Source organism: Alligator sinensis, unplaced genomic scaffold (genome assembly GCF_000455745.1).
Source record: "Alligator sinensis unplaced genomic scaffold, ASM45574v1 scaffold1089_1, whole genome shotgun sequence".
Classification (NCBI taxonomy): domain Eukaryota; kingdom Metazoa; phylum Chordata; order Crocodylia; family Alligatoridae; genus Alligator; species Alligator sinensis.
Genome location: NW_005842030.1, coordinates 157,382 through 171,509, shown reverse-complemented (window position 1 = coordinate 171,509; position 14,128 = coordinate 157,382). Strand labels below are relative to the sequence as shown.

General features: G+C 47.5%; 1 protein-coding gene across 1 annotated transcript in view; it reads left to right on the top strand.

Annotated features, from left to right (window-relative positions):
* Nucleotides 1–14,128, top strand: part of GAB2 (GRB2 associated binding protein 2) — a 173,790-nt gene that overhangs the window by 139,418 nt on the left and 20,244 nt on the right. Inside the window, exon 4 of the mRNA XM_006022329.3 lies at nt 10,330–10,567. Within this exon, the coding sequence (XP_006022391.1) occupies nt 10,330–10,567 (238 nt within the window). The remainder of the gene's footprint in view (nt 1–10,329; nt 10,568–14,128) is intronic.

Genomic DNA, 14,128 nt, shown 5'->3' with positions numbered 1-14,128 from the left:
GCGCAAACTGCATTGGAGTTTATTGTCTCATATTAATTGCACGTGTAGATGCACCCAGTGGTGAGAACCTGAGCTGCCTTTGAACCAGTCTCCAGGGCGTTGAAGGCTCTATCTCACATTATCAGTTTTCTGTGTTGTCTGGGCCCCCTTCAATGGACATAAAGGGATGAGGGTTGATCCTGTGGGCCAATACGTCAGCTGATGTAAAATGGTGCAGTTCAAGCAAATTCAAGGGTGCCACACCAGTTTTCACCAGCTAAGGATAGATACTAATAAGAACATGTGCATCATGGAAGCCAGGATCTGATGAGGTGGCTCAGCATCTCACACAGTAAAGCCAAGCGTGACTTGACCCATTGTTGATCATACTTTGGTACAGTTAAAACTTGTGTAAAGCTAAAGCTTGCTAATCCCACCCCTGAGACACAATGAGGATGGATGCTGTAAAAGGCCCTCAGGCAGACAACAGTGTCCTACCAGGAGATAGAAATGCTGGTTGTAACTTTGAGAACCTCTCACCTTTCACTTAATACAATGACTTCAGCATTTTCCTCCAGCGCAGCACTCGGGGCTGTGGATTCACGTTTCAGCACAGCAGTTGGGTTGGGTTTGCAATTACCACAGCTATATCTTAGCAGTCACCAAAGAAAAGGGACAAGAGAGAAATCTTGGCATCCAATGAAACTCTGAAGGGCTCCCAGCCAGATGAGAGGATATGCATAATGGAAAAAAGAGGCCACAACGTCAGTCAACGAGGAACAAGAGAGGGGAAAATATGGAGAAGGCTCTTCCCATTTGCCTGTTAGGCAAATGTTCCCAAGGTGACTTTATTCCCCTGAACCTGTCTGTTGTAGTGTATTGGGGTCAGAGAAGTGCCCCTTGGCACATTGAGTCAATGATGCTCTGGTATGGAAGGGACCTTTGTTCCTGAAGAAGCTCATTTCAGAGTCACACCTGTCACAGGCACCCTCATGTCATCCCCTGGGTGTGTCTGCATGGCCAAATGAAGGGGTGATTGTGTCACATGCTAGTGTGCTTTCTAATGTCCCCTACTGACCCCACAACAGTAACATCACAGTATCGTGGGCATTAGCACACACTAGCAGCCATTGTCTGGAGCACTTGTCCTCTAGCCATACCACCACCTCCTCACTGCTGTCATTGCTTGTGCTGCTGAGCACATTGCAGTCCCACTTTCCTGTTGCTGTGGCAGACTCACCCTTTAGGTGCAGACTGTGGCCTGGATAGCAAAGAGGAAGGGGATATAAATTTGACCTCAGACCTAGGACACACTTTAATGGGTAAGGTAGAGGGAGTTCAAAACTCCTGGGTTCTTCATCCAGCTTGGTACTTCACACGTGGGACTGGGCGAGTTGTTTGCCTTCATCACACCTGTTATTTCTTTTGTCACAGGGAGGCAGTAAGAAGCAGCAAACCTTTTCCCTGTGCATTAGCTAATGCTACTATGATCTTACAGAATAGGGTTGTAATTGGAAGGACAACCCCACCCTTTGCCATCTGGCCACATCTCAGGCTTTGCAGAAGCAATGATGGATTTCTCCAGGCCTTAGGACTGTCTTCAAATCCTGGCCTTAGTGAAGTCAAGGACAAAGCTCCCATTGACTAGAGTAGACCCTATGACTTGGGACTGGGCCCTGGTTGTTGTCTCGCTCATGAGAGAGGAGTCTTCTCTACACAGCAAAGAGGACACCTCCTGAGGGCCACTTACAGGAGGTAATAGATGATTGTCATCACCAAGAAATGCATTTGCTGACAGTACAGCGCATAAGGAGTCAGCCAGGAGGGGATTTTGGGCTTGGCAGTTTCTCATTGTAGGCAAGTTTCATATGAGGGAGGCCTGTGGTCATAAGCCACCAGAGCTAATGGCTTCGTAGCTCACTCAGACTGGAATCTGCACTAAACCACGGACCCAAGTTTTGTCACTGATCTTAGCTCCCATTAAAATGCATTTCTGTGCTTCGTCCACAAAACCGGAGCATGGCTTGGAAATGGAATCCCTGTTCTCCAGGCATGTTGGATCTGCTTCCCCACTCCTACAGCAGTGTGACTTGCTTAGTGAGAGAAGAATCAAGCCTGTGATACCGATCGGGTGCAGCTATGGTGAGCATAGCAGAGTAAAGACCTGCTCTTGCAAACCTCATTGCACGTGATCTGTCTTCTCTCATGCACGTGTTCCCCTGTCCAGTTGCAGAACTTCAGAAGGTACCCCTGCCCCAAACTCTGTCCCCACCCCGGGACAGCTTTGTGATTATAATTGACTCTGAAAGGGGTCTACAACCCTTCTATCCCACCTTTTCAAGTCAGTGAACCCAGGCACTGTTTAGGTGCTCCAGGCAGGGGAGAAATGTCATTCTATCAGCTGCTGTGGCTGAAAACTACTTTCTGAGCAATAATTTCCAAAGGAGGCTGAGTAATTACTTCACTCAGATAAGCAGGGGAACATTGTGTAAAAATATGTGTACATAGTAAGAGTCAAGTGCTTGAAGCAAGGGAATTTAAAGCTGTCAGCAAGGAGGGAAATACTACTTTTTTAGATTAAAGGAACACCCATAAAAAATTCCTGGCTTCCAGCCTAGTCAGTGCCGTTTCTCGCCCTGCTTCCACTTGCACATTTTTCCTTCTGGGATGGAGTCGAAGTTGTTTTCTTCCTTACTAGAACATGTGGCTTAACGTGCACATCTTGACTCAGAGCCACAAATGGCCAAATCCTCAGTGGATGGAGGGTTGTGCAGCAACATGGAGCTCCATTGAGCTCGGCCAGTTTACACCAGCTGAATGTCTGGCTGTGTTTCCTGAAGGGCTCATGAAAGCAGCTCCTGAATCAGCCTGCTCCTTGTAGGTGATGATTTGGACATGGAGCTAAGGTTGTAAGCTTCCAGTGCTGCCCTGTGCACTTTCTGGGCCGTGAGAGTTTTATTCCATAATGTTCAAAGGCTGTAAAGCAGGAAGCGGAGGAGAAAAAGTATGGGATACTTCCCATACAACACAGCCACGCCACCTTAACTCTGGCCCTGAGGGGACAGCAACTGGAGCTGGGAGTGTGTAACAGCACCTTATCCCTCCCTGCTATGCCTGACATTTGCATGTGCCAAGCAAAGCCACAATGGACAGCAATACTGCTAGAGCCCATGTGCTTTGCCTAGTACTATTGATCAAGGAGTGCATGCTGCTGGTTGACACACAGCCTTCTGCATGCGAAGGTAAATGAGTGCGGTCTTCCTGAATGACTCCTCTGTTCTGGGACCAGCGAAGGCAAAGATCAGGCTGACTAGCATGGGGCTTTCTGGGCATTTTAAAGCATTGAAATATCTTGGAACAGAAACAACGGTTCCCTATGTAACTGCTTGGCACTGCCCCATAGAGGTGCTGAACACCCTTTCCTTTCTTTCCTGAGAGTGTGAGAGTTAGCAATGAGGGACACATCCAGTGATGTGGTGCTGGTACCCCATCTATGCTGCCTTCCCCTTCCCACTGGGGGAGTTGTGCTGGGCTTCAGGCCAGGGTTGGAGACAACCCTCCAATTGCAGACAAGGCTCCAGAGTCTGCTGTGCTCTGCCTGCCCAGAAAAGGGGCCCCACACAGAAACCAGCAGAGATACCAGCTGCCCTCACATGGTCCCAGCTAGGTGAACAACCCATGGGGTCAAGAAAGAGGGACAGACTTCATGGCAATGCCTTCCAGTGAATGCCAGTAGAAGTGCCAACTGTAATGACTTTGCCCAGTAAGAACAGCCAAACAATGGCATAGCTTTGGATGCTATGGAAAGGAAAGGCACTATAGCCAGTCACTAATCCTCCCTCCCCATTCTTGCCATACCACCTGATACCCAGCTGTGTAGAGTTTAAAGGCAGAAAAAAACAATATTCAGCTCTTGCTAAAGAATAACCCGTCAGCTCTTGTAATAACTCATGTTACGGTAGTGCCAGAGGTACCAGCTGAGATTGAGGCGCCATTGTGCTAGGCACTGTACAAACTATTCCTGACCCTAAACACCCAGGGTCGAGAAGATAGGCAGGGGTGACAGGGAGGAAAAATCATTGTCCTCATGTACCAGAGCAGTGAACTGACCAGCCCAAAATCACACAGAGCCAGGAGCTGAGCCCATAGCTCTTGAGCATCAGTCCCTGCATGCAAGATACCACCTGCTATTTCCAGCCAACGTGAGACAACTAAGGCTACGGCTTTTCTTTCCTTCCTAGACCTGTGTTCGCACTGATCAAACCTAATTCCAGCACCTCGATTCTCATCATGTCGGGTGAATTCCTTCACACGCTACTGCCTGCCTGTCCCTGCCCCCAAAAGAGCCTGTGGCTGCAGTTTGACCTGAAAGCCTAAGACACACGTTTCGGTTGAATACAGAAAGTGCCTCATCAGCTTCACTGCACAGCAGCAGGGTTTATTTTCCCAGTGCTTGAAATACCCTCCCAGCCCCACAGAGCAGTCCATCTCTCACCTGCCCTCACAGAGCTCATCTCACAAGCCAAATGGAGAGCAGGAGCCCCGAGTTCATTCCTGTTAATGCTTTCGGCAGCCAGGTCACAGCGAGAAGTGTGATGGGAATTCATTTTGAAAATCGATGCGGCCATCAATCAAGTGCCTTCCCGTGGGGAAAGGGTAGGCTTTTACTGGAGTGGGCGAGTCAGCCCTGCCTTCCCCTTTTGTTGGGTGTCTTTGTAATAATGGACATAGCCATGGGCTAATTAATCCTTCTTTAAATGACCGTTCATTTTTTAGCACACCCTCCAGCTTCCGCAGCTCCAGCTGATTTTGAAAAGCAGCACATTACTTCGGTGAAGCAGCAGTGACCATCCAGTTCAGTGATTCTCAACCAGGGTGTCTCAGTGCCATAAGCTGCCGCACAATATTAGCACTGTTAGGTGTACAAATGCCTACACATGATTCACAAGATCAACCCAGAGATATCAAATAGGAAGCCATCATGTCAAGGCCATGCTGATTGGTCTTAGGTCTTGCAGAGTTCTTTGCAACAGAAGAATTGCTTTAATAATTTTCCACAGTCAAAAAACAAATGAAGGCTAAGAGCTGGCATTTTCCAAGGGGGAGCTGGAGTCTAACAAGGGGCTCTCGGAGTCTAGAAAGTTGAAAACCACTGATCTAGTTAGATTCCAAAGTGCATCATTTGTATTGCTGTCATGCCACAGACATGATAGGAAAGGGCTAAGGCTGGCTGGCAAGTAGAAATGACAGCCCGGGGGGGCAGCTTATGTGAAACTGGCAGGCAGATGTGGAACTGGGGACTTGTCTACACTATCTGTCGGTGCCATCAGAAGTGACAACAAGACAGCAGCCACCATCGCCAACCTGACAGAATATGTGCAAATCCATGCACTTCTGGGCTCCATTCAGAGCTGTGCATGAAGTGCACGCTGGGAGGACACCAGCTGTGGAGGTCATTACAGCGGCTGACAGAAAGGGCAGGAGTATCTACATGCCTTCTTCCAGTTGCCAGGAGGAGACAGAAGCCTTACTCCACTCTGCAGAAAGGAGGGTCCCCCTGCTGCAGAGGCACTCTGGGTGTGAATGCACTGTAAACCAGGCCTTTTGCTTGAACGCAGACATCTCAGAAGAGGTGGAGCACCACAGAAGTCAAAGAGCTGATGGAGATGTTGGCTCCTGACTTATAACAGCAAGACATGTCTCTAGGTATAGAAAATGGCATATAGTTGAGATGCTTCTCCCCCTTCCAATAGTCTGCTGCTCATTTAGGTCTACTAGGTTATTGTGAAAGAGCTGCAGGGCAGGCATAGCATCCTTTTGGGAAATAAAAGAGCTGCAGGGCAGGCATAGCATCCTTTTTGAAAATCCCTCCACAAAGGTACCGCCTCTACAATAGCCTGAGAAAAGGGAGAAGATGGTTCTAGGATGTGGCCAGAGCTCAACTGTGCTCTGCCTCTGTAAAGTCTCAGAAGAGCTAAGCAAGTATGCAGCTAGCCAGATCTCAGCAAGCACTAGATAGTGGAGGCACAGTTGCTTTCCCTTTGGCTCTGCCCTGGGGCAGACACCAGTGCAGCCATGAATCTAGCTCATCGATTTGAGGTTCTTGGGGCAGGGACCATGTATACAGGGCCTAAGTATAATGCGACTTGCATCCCAAGCATGACTTCTGGGTATTACAACACCATCAATATTTAATAAGGTGAAAGTTCTGTCAAAGGACTCTGAAGCAAGTGTCCATACCCATGAAAAGTGCTGGAAGGACTTTAATGTCTGTGGAAAGAAGGCAAGGCTTGGATTTTTAAGTTCTCAGCCCACACCATTAATGGCAATTTTAAATATTGATCCTGTCTTTGTTTAGCACATACCAAACAATAAAGTAAAGCCACACTCGTTGGCTTTTATTAATGCTTTTTTTTTTGTCTTAATAGAAATTTGAAGTACAATGAGCAAAAATATATAACAGCAGTGAGAGAACAGCAAACAGATCGATTTCATATCTTGACACAATTTAGGAGACTGTGAGAAATTGCCGTTCTTTGTTCTGAGCTACATTTCTTCTTTCTGCTGGGCATGTCAGAAAAAGAGGTTTTGCTCTTGATTGCACCATTATAAATCCAGAGTAATGATGTTGGTTTCAGTGTTCAGAGATCAGATCTGGGCCCAAACTTCAGTAGATTCAGGGAATGTAAAAGAAGACAACCGAGAGAAAAGCTGAAAATCTATAAAACACAGTTTCCTTTCCGTGAGTCACAGGAGGAATAGGACCGCTAGAATGGCAACCTTTGCTCACATCTCCCAGTTTCTGGAATCCTAGGTCAGGACGTTTCCAGGTGAGGAGGAGCAAGGCTTGTCTGTCCATAGCTGAAGGTCAAACATAATGGTTTGGTGAAGGCATTTACTAATAAACGTAGAGGGAGATAACGGGGTATAGACTGATCGAAATCTCATTTTGAGCTGGGTATAGACTGATTGAAATCTCATTTTGAGCTGGGACAAATTCAACCCTCAGCCCCACTACTGTTTGCCATCACACATGAGCTCAGAAATTCCCCGAACAAGTTTTCTCCTTAAATAAGAGCTTGCCTCATGCCATGCTCATGGAAGCCAGGCAATATTTAATTTGAGTGCCATAGCCCTCAGATTGTGTTAATTATTTCCCAGTTTGGCTGGCAGGGCAGAAGGCATGTTGGAAAGCACACAATGAGAGTGAGACAGCCCAGAGAGCTGGGGAGGAAGGAGAGGGAGGGCTTAGATGTGTTGAACACTGGGAGGGTTGTTGGTTGTAGCCGTGTTAATCTAAGGACATAAGCAGGCAAGGTTCTTTGGGTAGTTGTGATACTTTTATTACTCAGTTGGTCTAATAAAAAAAAGATATCTTTTATACCCAGTTGGTCTAATAAAATATATCACATCTACCCAAAGAACCTTGGATGCTGGGAAATCTTCACCTCCAAGACACATTTTTAGTATCTCCTGGGCAGAGCACATCTTGTTTTAGATGGCAGGGAGAAAACGCAGATGTAAGGGAGAGCATCTAACTGCCCACCTGAAAACCCACAAAGTGGGAAAAATCTGTCAGGAGTGGGGTTTTACTAAGCAGTTTCAAGGGATTCTGCAGTTGCACTGGATCCACCCAGCGAGTAAACTCTGTATGTACTGGGAAGGATCTCGCAGTGCATTTATCAAAGGCAAAGCTTCCACAGCCCTGCCTCCCCTCGCACCCTGAAGTGGCACAATGCTGCAAAGGTGTGATTATAGCATGTGCTAAGTGAATCTATTTAGCACTAGTAACTATAGGAACAAAGCAGGACTTTCACACAGGCTAGCAACCAGGGGACTCTGCTTGAAGGCTCCCCTGTATATGGGGGCCCTCATTCAGCTGATTTGAACTACCAAAGCAGCACAAAGAGGAGAGTCAGGTAGTCAGGATTGGGACCTCAGTCTTCTTACATAGTGGCCAAGGGAGTCCTTATGTAACTCCCATTGGGAGTTAGGTACCCTTAGCACTTTGCAAATGCCATGAAACACCTACATAGCTCAAGAAATCTGGCCCTAAGCAGCTAATACTCTTCTAGGTACTGTAGACCTAATAAAAATACCAGCCTACCAGGATTTTGACCTCACGGGTCACTTTCCCAGGGTAACAGCTGGGCCTGTTATTTCTGTGACATTTATTTGTGAGACCTATTTGTAGCTTGGCAGGCAGCTTGTTGCTTCTGAAATGCTGACCCATGTGCATAAGTCCCTGAGTGAAGTCCAGCCCCTGGTGTACAACTGTCCACCTCCCAAAGCCAACACCACAGTTGGCACCAGCCTGCCCTACGGAGCAGGACAGTTAGGGGCAAATGGATGTAGAAGAAGAATTATCCATCCTCTCAAAATCGAGCAGTAGCAATTAGCTTCTGGAGCCACTTCCCCAGGGCTAGGGGGATTCACTCACAGCTTTTCAAACTTGATCTGCTCCTGGCCAACAGAAGTAAATAGCTCGATGCAGAAACAACAGGGCGAGGGTCTTGCACTATGGAGGAGGCCAGACCAGAAGACCATCTTTGGTTCTAAAATCATGTCCCTCCATGCAGTCCATGTGTAGGAGGCCCTCAAGCTGCTTGTGCTCTTCACCCCCCAGCTTGGTGGGGATTGATTGGTGTCTCTGAGACTGCACACCCCCCCCAATTCATTTTCCATCAGTAACAAACAAGTTAAAGTCATGAAACAAGTGCCTTCAGTGCCATATGATGATGGTTTTATACATGCCCTGATTACAAGCGTGGCACAGCAGCTCTGGAACTGCTCTCCCAAAGCCTGGCTCAGCTTTGCCAGTATATTCTACAGCTTATTTTTTATGGGGTTTACAGCTTGGCTGTAAAAATTCATGCCCGGTTCAAGCTCTTGGAGTACATTTAGCAGCGCGCTGGAATGTCAGCACTATTATTCTCACTCCCTAGGGGTGTGTTAGACGGAAACAGCACAAAGTGTTTGAAAAGGCTTTTACTCCTTCAGCCCCAGAGAGGGCAGTGCCTATAGCAATGAGGAAATGAGATGTAGAGTTAGGCCTTGACTCCACTCCCACTTTTATACGGGTGTAAATCAAGAATAGCACAAAATTAATGAGAGAGGAGACTCAGGAGCCTGAGAGGCTTTCCTGTCTCTGATTCATTGTGTGGCTTGGGGTAAGTAAATGCTTTTAACACTCCATGCCTCAATTTACCCACCTGTAAATTGGACATAGCAATCACTCCTGACAAAGATGTTGTGAGGCTTACTGAAATCTCACCTCTAAAGCATCCAGGAGGTTCTTTGGATGATCAGTGCTACAGAAATACAGACCATTACTAAGAAGACCCCCATTTGTAAACTTTCCTATGCCAGAGAGAGATGTGGGGGGGCTGGTGTGCAGCTTTGCATCTGGTGTAGCCATTTACACCCCTGCAAAGAAAGGGGTGTGCAATGCTGTGTTCTGGTGTGATAAGACCATGGAAGTTTAAGCACTGGTGGCAATGATTACAAAGGCACCAGGCAGCTGAGAATTGACTTCTCTGACTTCAGTGAAGTTACTCTTGACCTTCACAGGAGCTAGTAGAGGAGCATTTGTCTCCCCTTGCCATGAAGTGCTGAAAACCTCCTGCAAGGCAACTTCCCTCCCCTCAGCCTTCAGTTAATTGGATCAGGCTCCTGGACAGTTTACTTCACGGCCACTCAGTTCCTTCTACTACTAGTAACCTGTTCTCCTGGAACAAGGGTTGGCTTATCTCTGTGCCATTAGACACATTTTATGGTTTATGAAGGTATTCATAACCATGCTTACAAGGAGGAAAGTATGCAGGGAGGTCATCCATGCGTCTTTGAAAGCAGGAACTTTCCTGTGTGTGTGCGCGTGCGTGCACGCACACGCACGTGTACACGTGTGCATAGGAATATAGTGGCCTCCTATGTAATTGTGTCACTTTCTACCGATGTCTGGGTGCTTTGGTGAGGAATCAAAAGGAAAAGGCGAAGGAAAGTGTTGGTGTGAATCACAAGTGCTTTGGAAAGGCACCAAATCACCAGCCTTAAGTCCTGGATTTAGCCACACTCTGGGTAACCACCAGGAACATAGGGCTGGTAGGTTGGCAGAGCTGGCTTGGCAGGGGAGTAGGCTGGTCTGGTGGGCAGAGTCCCGGTGTGTGGAGTGGGGTAGCCTGAGTTCAAGCACTGGCTCAATCCTCAGCCCACTGGGCAGTGTCCTTGGGCAGATCTCTGCATCTCACTGTCCTCACTGCGGAGCGGGGACCCACATTTTTCTGATGCTGGTAGAAATACAAAGCACTATGAATATAATGATAACCCACCTCCTGTTCTTCCCCTATGCAGACACCCTGCGAAACATCCCCATGAGCCACGGGCCTCGCTCCTCCCCGGCAGAGCTGAACGGAAGCAATCATCGCCTGCTCCGAGAGCGGAAGTCCTTCACACCCTCCCACTCAAGTCAACCTACTTTATTTACGTTTGACTCGCCCGCCAACCACATCCAGACCACCCTGTCAGCCAGCGCCCCGCAAGACTATCTATTTCTCCACCAGTGCATGAGCAGAAAGTCAGAAAACACCAGGTACGGGATTGGGGGAGTGGTCTGTATCTCACCAGGATTGCCATTCCACTCCTGGGCCGCCCACCGGGCATTGTGGGTTCTGTGTCCAGCCCTGCCACTGGTTGTCTGGCCTTGGGCAGGTCACTTAAGCTGACACATCTTCCACTGACCTGGGTGGGATTTGTTCTTGAATCGGGGCAGAAGAGCAGCCCCGGTGCCTCAGGGAATGTAGGCAGCTGAGGGGAAGGAACAGTAATGAATGCTCTGGGCTCTCCCTAATGTGCCTTCTGGTAGTTGTGAAGTGGTTTGACTTGTGGCATAATGTAGAGCAGCCTCAGAACTAATATACATTATGTCCCCAGCTAGGGATGGCCAGATTGTGGCTGCCCTGTGGTCAGTCCCTCTCACCCTGTCATCATGCCTCCTTTGCTGGAGGGCCTCTGTCTACTTGGAAGTTACCCCAGACTAGTGATATCAGTTCTAGTTTTAATCTTTTTGTGAGCCTATCCTGCCAAGACAACTGCCCGTCTTCCATTTACATAGAAGAGTGGATTTGGTAGCAGGTCAGTCTGACCTGGTTCAGGCATGTCAGACAGCGACTGTGCAAACCTGCCTGCATCCAGACCCTGCTCTGATTGTGGTTATCCATCATATCCAGTGCAGTGTTTAGAGGAATAAGGGTATACTTCCCCCATCTGCCCCAGCTGCCAGGCTTGCTTTGAGCAGGGAGGAGCTGGCTTGAATGAGTGTGAACAATGAGGAGGGGATGACAGAGAGGAAGGGTCAAAACGTATGGGATTTTTCCAGTCTCCACAGATCCTTCCTGCTGCAGCTGACTTTCACTACCAGTAAAAACACTCACTGTCAGAATCAAGCTGCCAGACCAAGGGCTGAGGATCCACTTGCTCTCCTCCAGCCATGCCTGCCTTTGTCAAAGGAGCCCTATTTTTAGTGCCACCTTGTGATAGTTTTTGCAAATAGCACCTTTGTCCCTACACACTGCAGGATCCACTTGTGGTCCTTAAAGCCATCACCTCACTGGCCCAGCAAAACACATGTAGAAGTTACACAGCTGTGAAGCTTCTAACTCCCTTGTGTAGCTCACTGCAGTGGAAAACGTCAGTGGGAAAATATTACTTCCTCCTCATACCTCTGTCACTAATGCAACAACAGCAAGGTCTGGATGCAGGCAGGTTTGCACAGTCACTGTCTGAAGTGCCTGAACAGGGTCAGACTGATCTGCTACCAAATCTGCTGTTCCACGTCAATGGAAGATGGGGGTTGTCTTGGCAAGATGATGTCTGTAAATAAGTTAGAGATGTATTCACACACACAAAAACTACGTTGAAAGAAAGCTAAGGATTCAAAAAAGGGTTTGGAAACACCAGACTTAATGTCACACACCCCTTTGTGCATACACATTACTATGCAGTCTTGAATGACGTGATTGCATACTGCTTTTCCACCAGACCCCCACCCTACTCAGCACATGGGAACAGCAGGGTTCACCTCAGCACTTGATTTCATCCACATGTTAAAATTGGCCCCATGCCTTCCTTACCATGCACTGTTCCCTGAATAAAGCATTGCCGGTATTAACTTGTGCATGAGCTTTTCCTCATGAGATGGATACGCAACTGGTTGGATCATCATGCTCAATGAGTAGCCATCAGTGATTCAATGTCTAGTTGGGAGGAGATATCAAGTAGGTTCCTCAGGGGGCTGTCTTGGGTCTGATATTATCTAACATCTTCATTAAGGACATGGACAATGGGGTTTGAACGCACCCCTAGCAAATTTGTAGATGACACCAAATTAGGTGGATTTGCAGATACACTGGGTGGTAGGCCTGGGATCCAGAATGACCTAGATAAACTGGAGACATGATCCGAGATCAGTCAGATAACACATGCAAACACGAACAAGTGAAAAGTTCTCCACTTGGGATGGAGCGGTTTCATGCACAAATACAGACTAGAGAATGACTGGCTAGGTTGCACTATTGCAGAGAAGGACCTGTCAGCTACATGGACCATAAGCTGAATATGAGCCAATAGAGTGTTTTTGTCGCAAAAAATGCCAACAAAATCCTGGGTTGTATTAACAGGAGAGTCACTTGCAAATCAAAGGAAATTATTCTTCCCCTCCGTTCACCCCTGGTGAGGCCTCCCCTGGAGTATCATGTCCAGTTTTAAGCTCCACACTTCAAAAAAGATGTGGAGAAATTGAAAGAGTCCAGTGGAGAGTGACAAAAATGATTAGGGATCTGGTAAGCAAGACTTGTGAGGAAAGGCTGAAAGAACTAAGGTTATTTAGTCTGGAGAAGACTGGGTAGGGATTTGATAACAGTCTTCAAATCCCTGAAGGACAATTATAAAAAGGATGGAGATGGACTTTTCTCTGTGGCTGTAGGGGGCAGGACTAGGAGCAACAGCCTCCAGCTTAGCAGAGGAATTTAGGCTGGAGATTAGGGGGAACTTTCTGACTATGAAGGTAGCCAAGCATTGGAATAGGTGGCCTACAGAAACTGTGGAATCTCCTTCCCTGGAAATTTTCAAGAACAGGTTAGACAGACACTGGGATGGTTTAGTCAAGGATGATCCTGTCTTGAGCAAAGGGTTGGACTAAAAAGACCTTGTGAGGTCCCTTTCAGCCCTACTTTCCTCTGATTCTCTGACTGCTGTACCTGAATACTTCCCATTTCCTTTATGATACAAGGAGCTATTTTTATTCCCATTTTATAGGCAGGAAGCAAGAGTTTGGTTAGAAGCCTCCATTAAGCTTAGGTGCCCAATTTGTGATGCCTGTGGCCTGAAAATTTTGCTTTGTATTATCATTTCCCCCTTTTTGGTTTAGAGCATGTGGGCAGTACAGGGAACCCTGGAGCCAGGACAAGCCCCCAGGCTGCAAGGAAATCCAAAAGAAAGAGGTTCTGAGTGGAAGAGAACAGGGCTGAACACATGTCAAGAGAGATGACCTAAACAGCCATGAAATGAGCTGCTAGGTATACACTGCTTGCAAAGCCCAACCCAGAGTCTTCTACAAGTTGGAATTTTTACATGCAGTTTCTGTCCGTCTCAGCCCTGTTGTGTTTGCAGCATGCAGTTCTGTGCGTGGTACTTTATTATGATGCTGCACAGAATTGCTGTGGACTCTCTTATGGCAATCAGAGCTGTGCAGGAGAAAATCCGCAAATACTAATGCCCAAAGCACTAACACTTAACATGAGGATCCCTGGGGCTTTTGGCAAGAGCATGGTAGATAAAGATGCCCAGGCATTTCATAGTTCCTAAGGCCAGAAGGCACCAGTATGGTTTCTTCTACTCGGAATATATGTTTCACAGACCAGGGCATTATACCCCATCATCCCTGTGCTGAGCCCTGTAATGTGGGGTTGAACTACTGTTTAGCAAAGCACCCCATTCCCAATGGCCCAGGCTGCTGAAACACCAACTCTTTCTTGTACCTTCCAGCTGTGAGCAGAAACCCATCCCAACGTGTGCTTCTAGCAGTCCTTAATGCTGGCAGGGGAGTCTTGCTGTTCCTTAAATAGCTTATTAAGATATAGTGGTATTCATATTA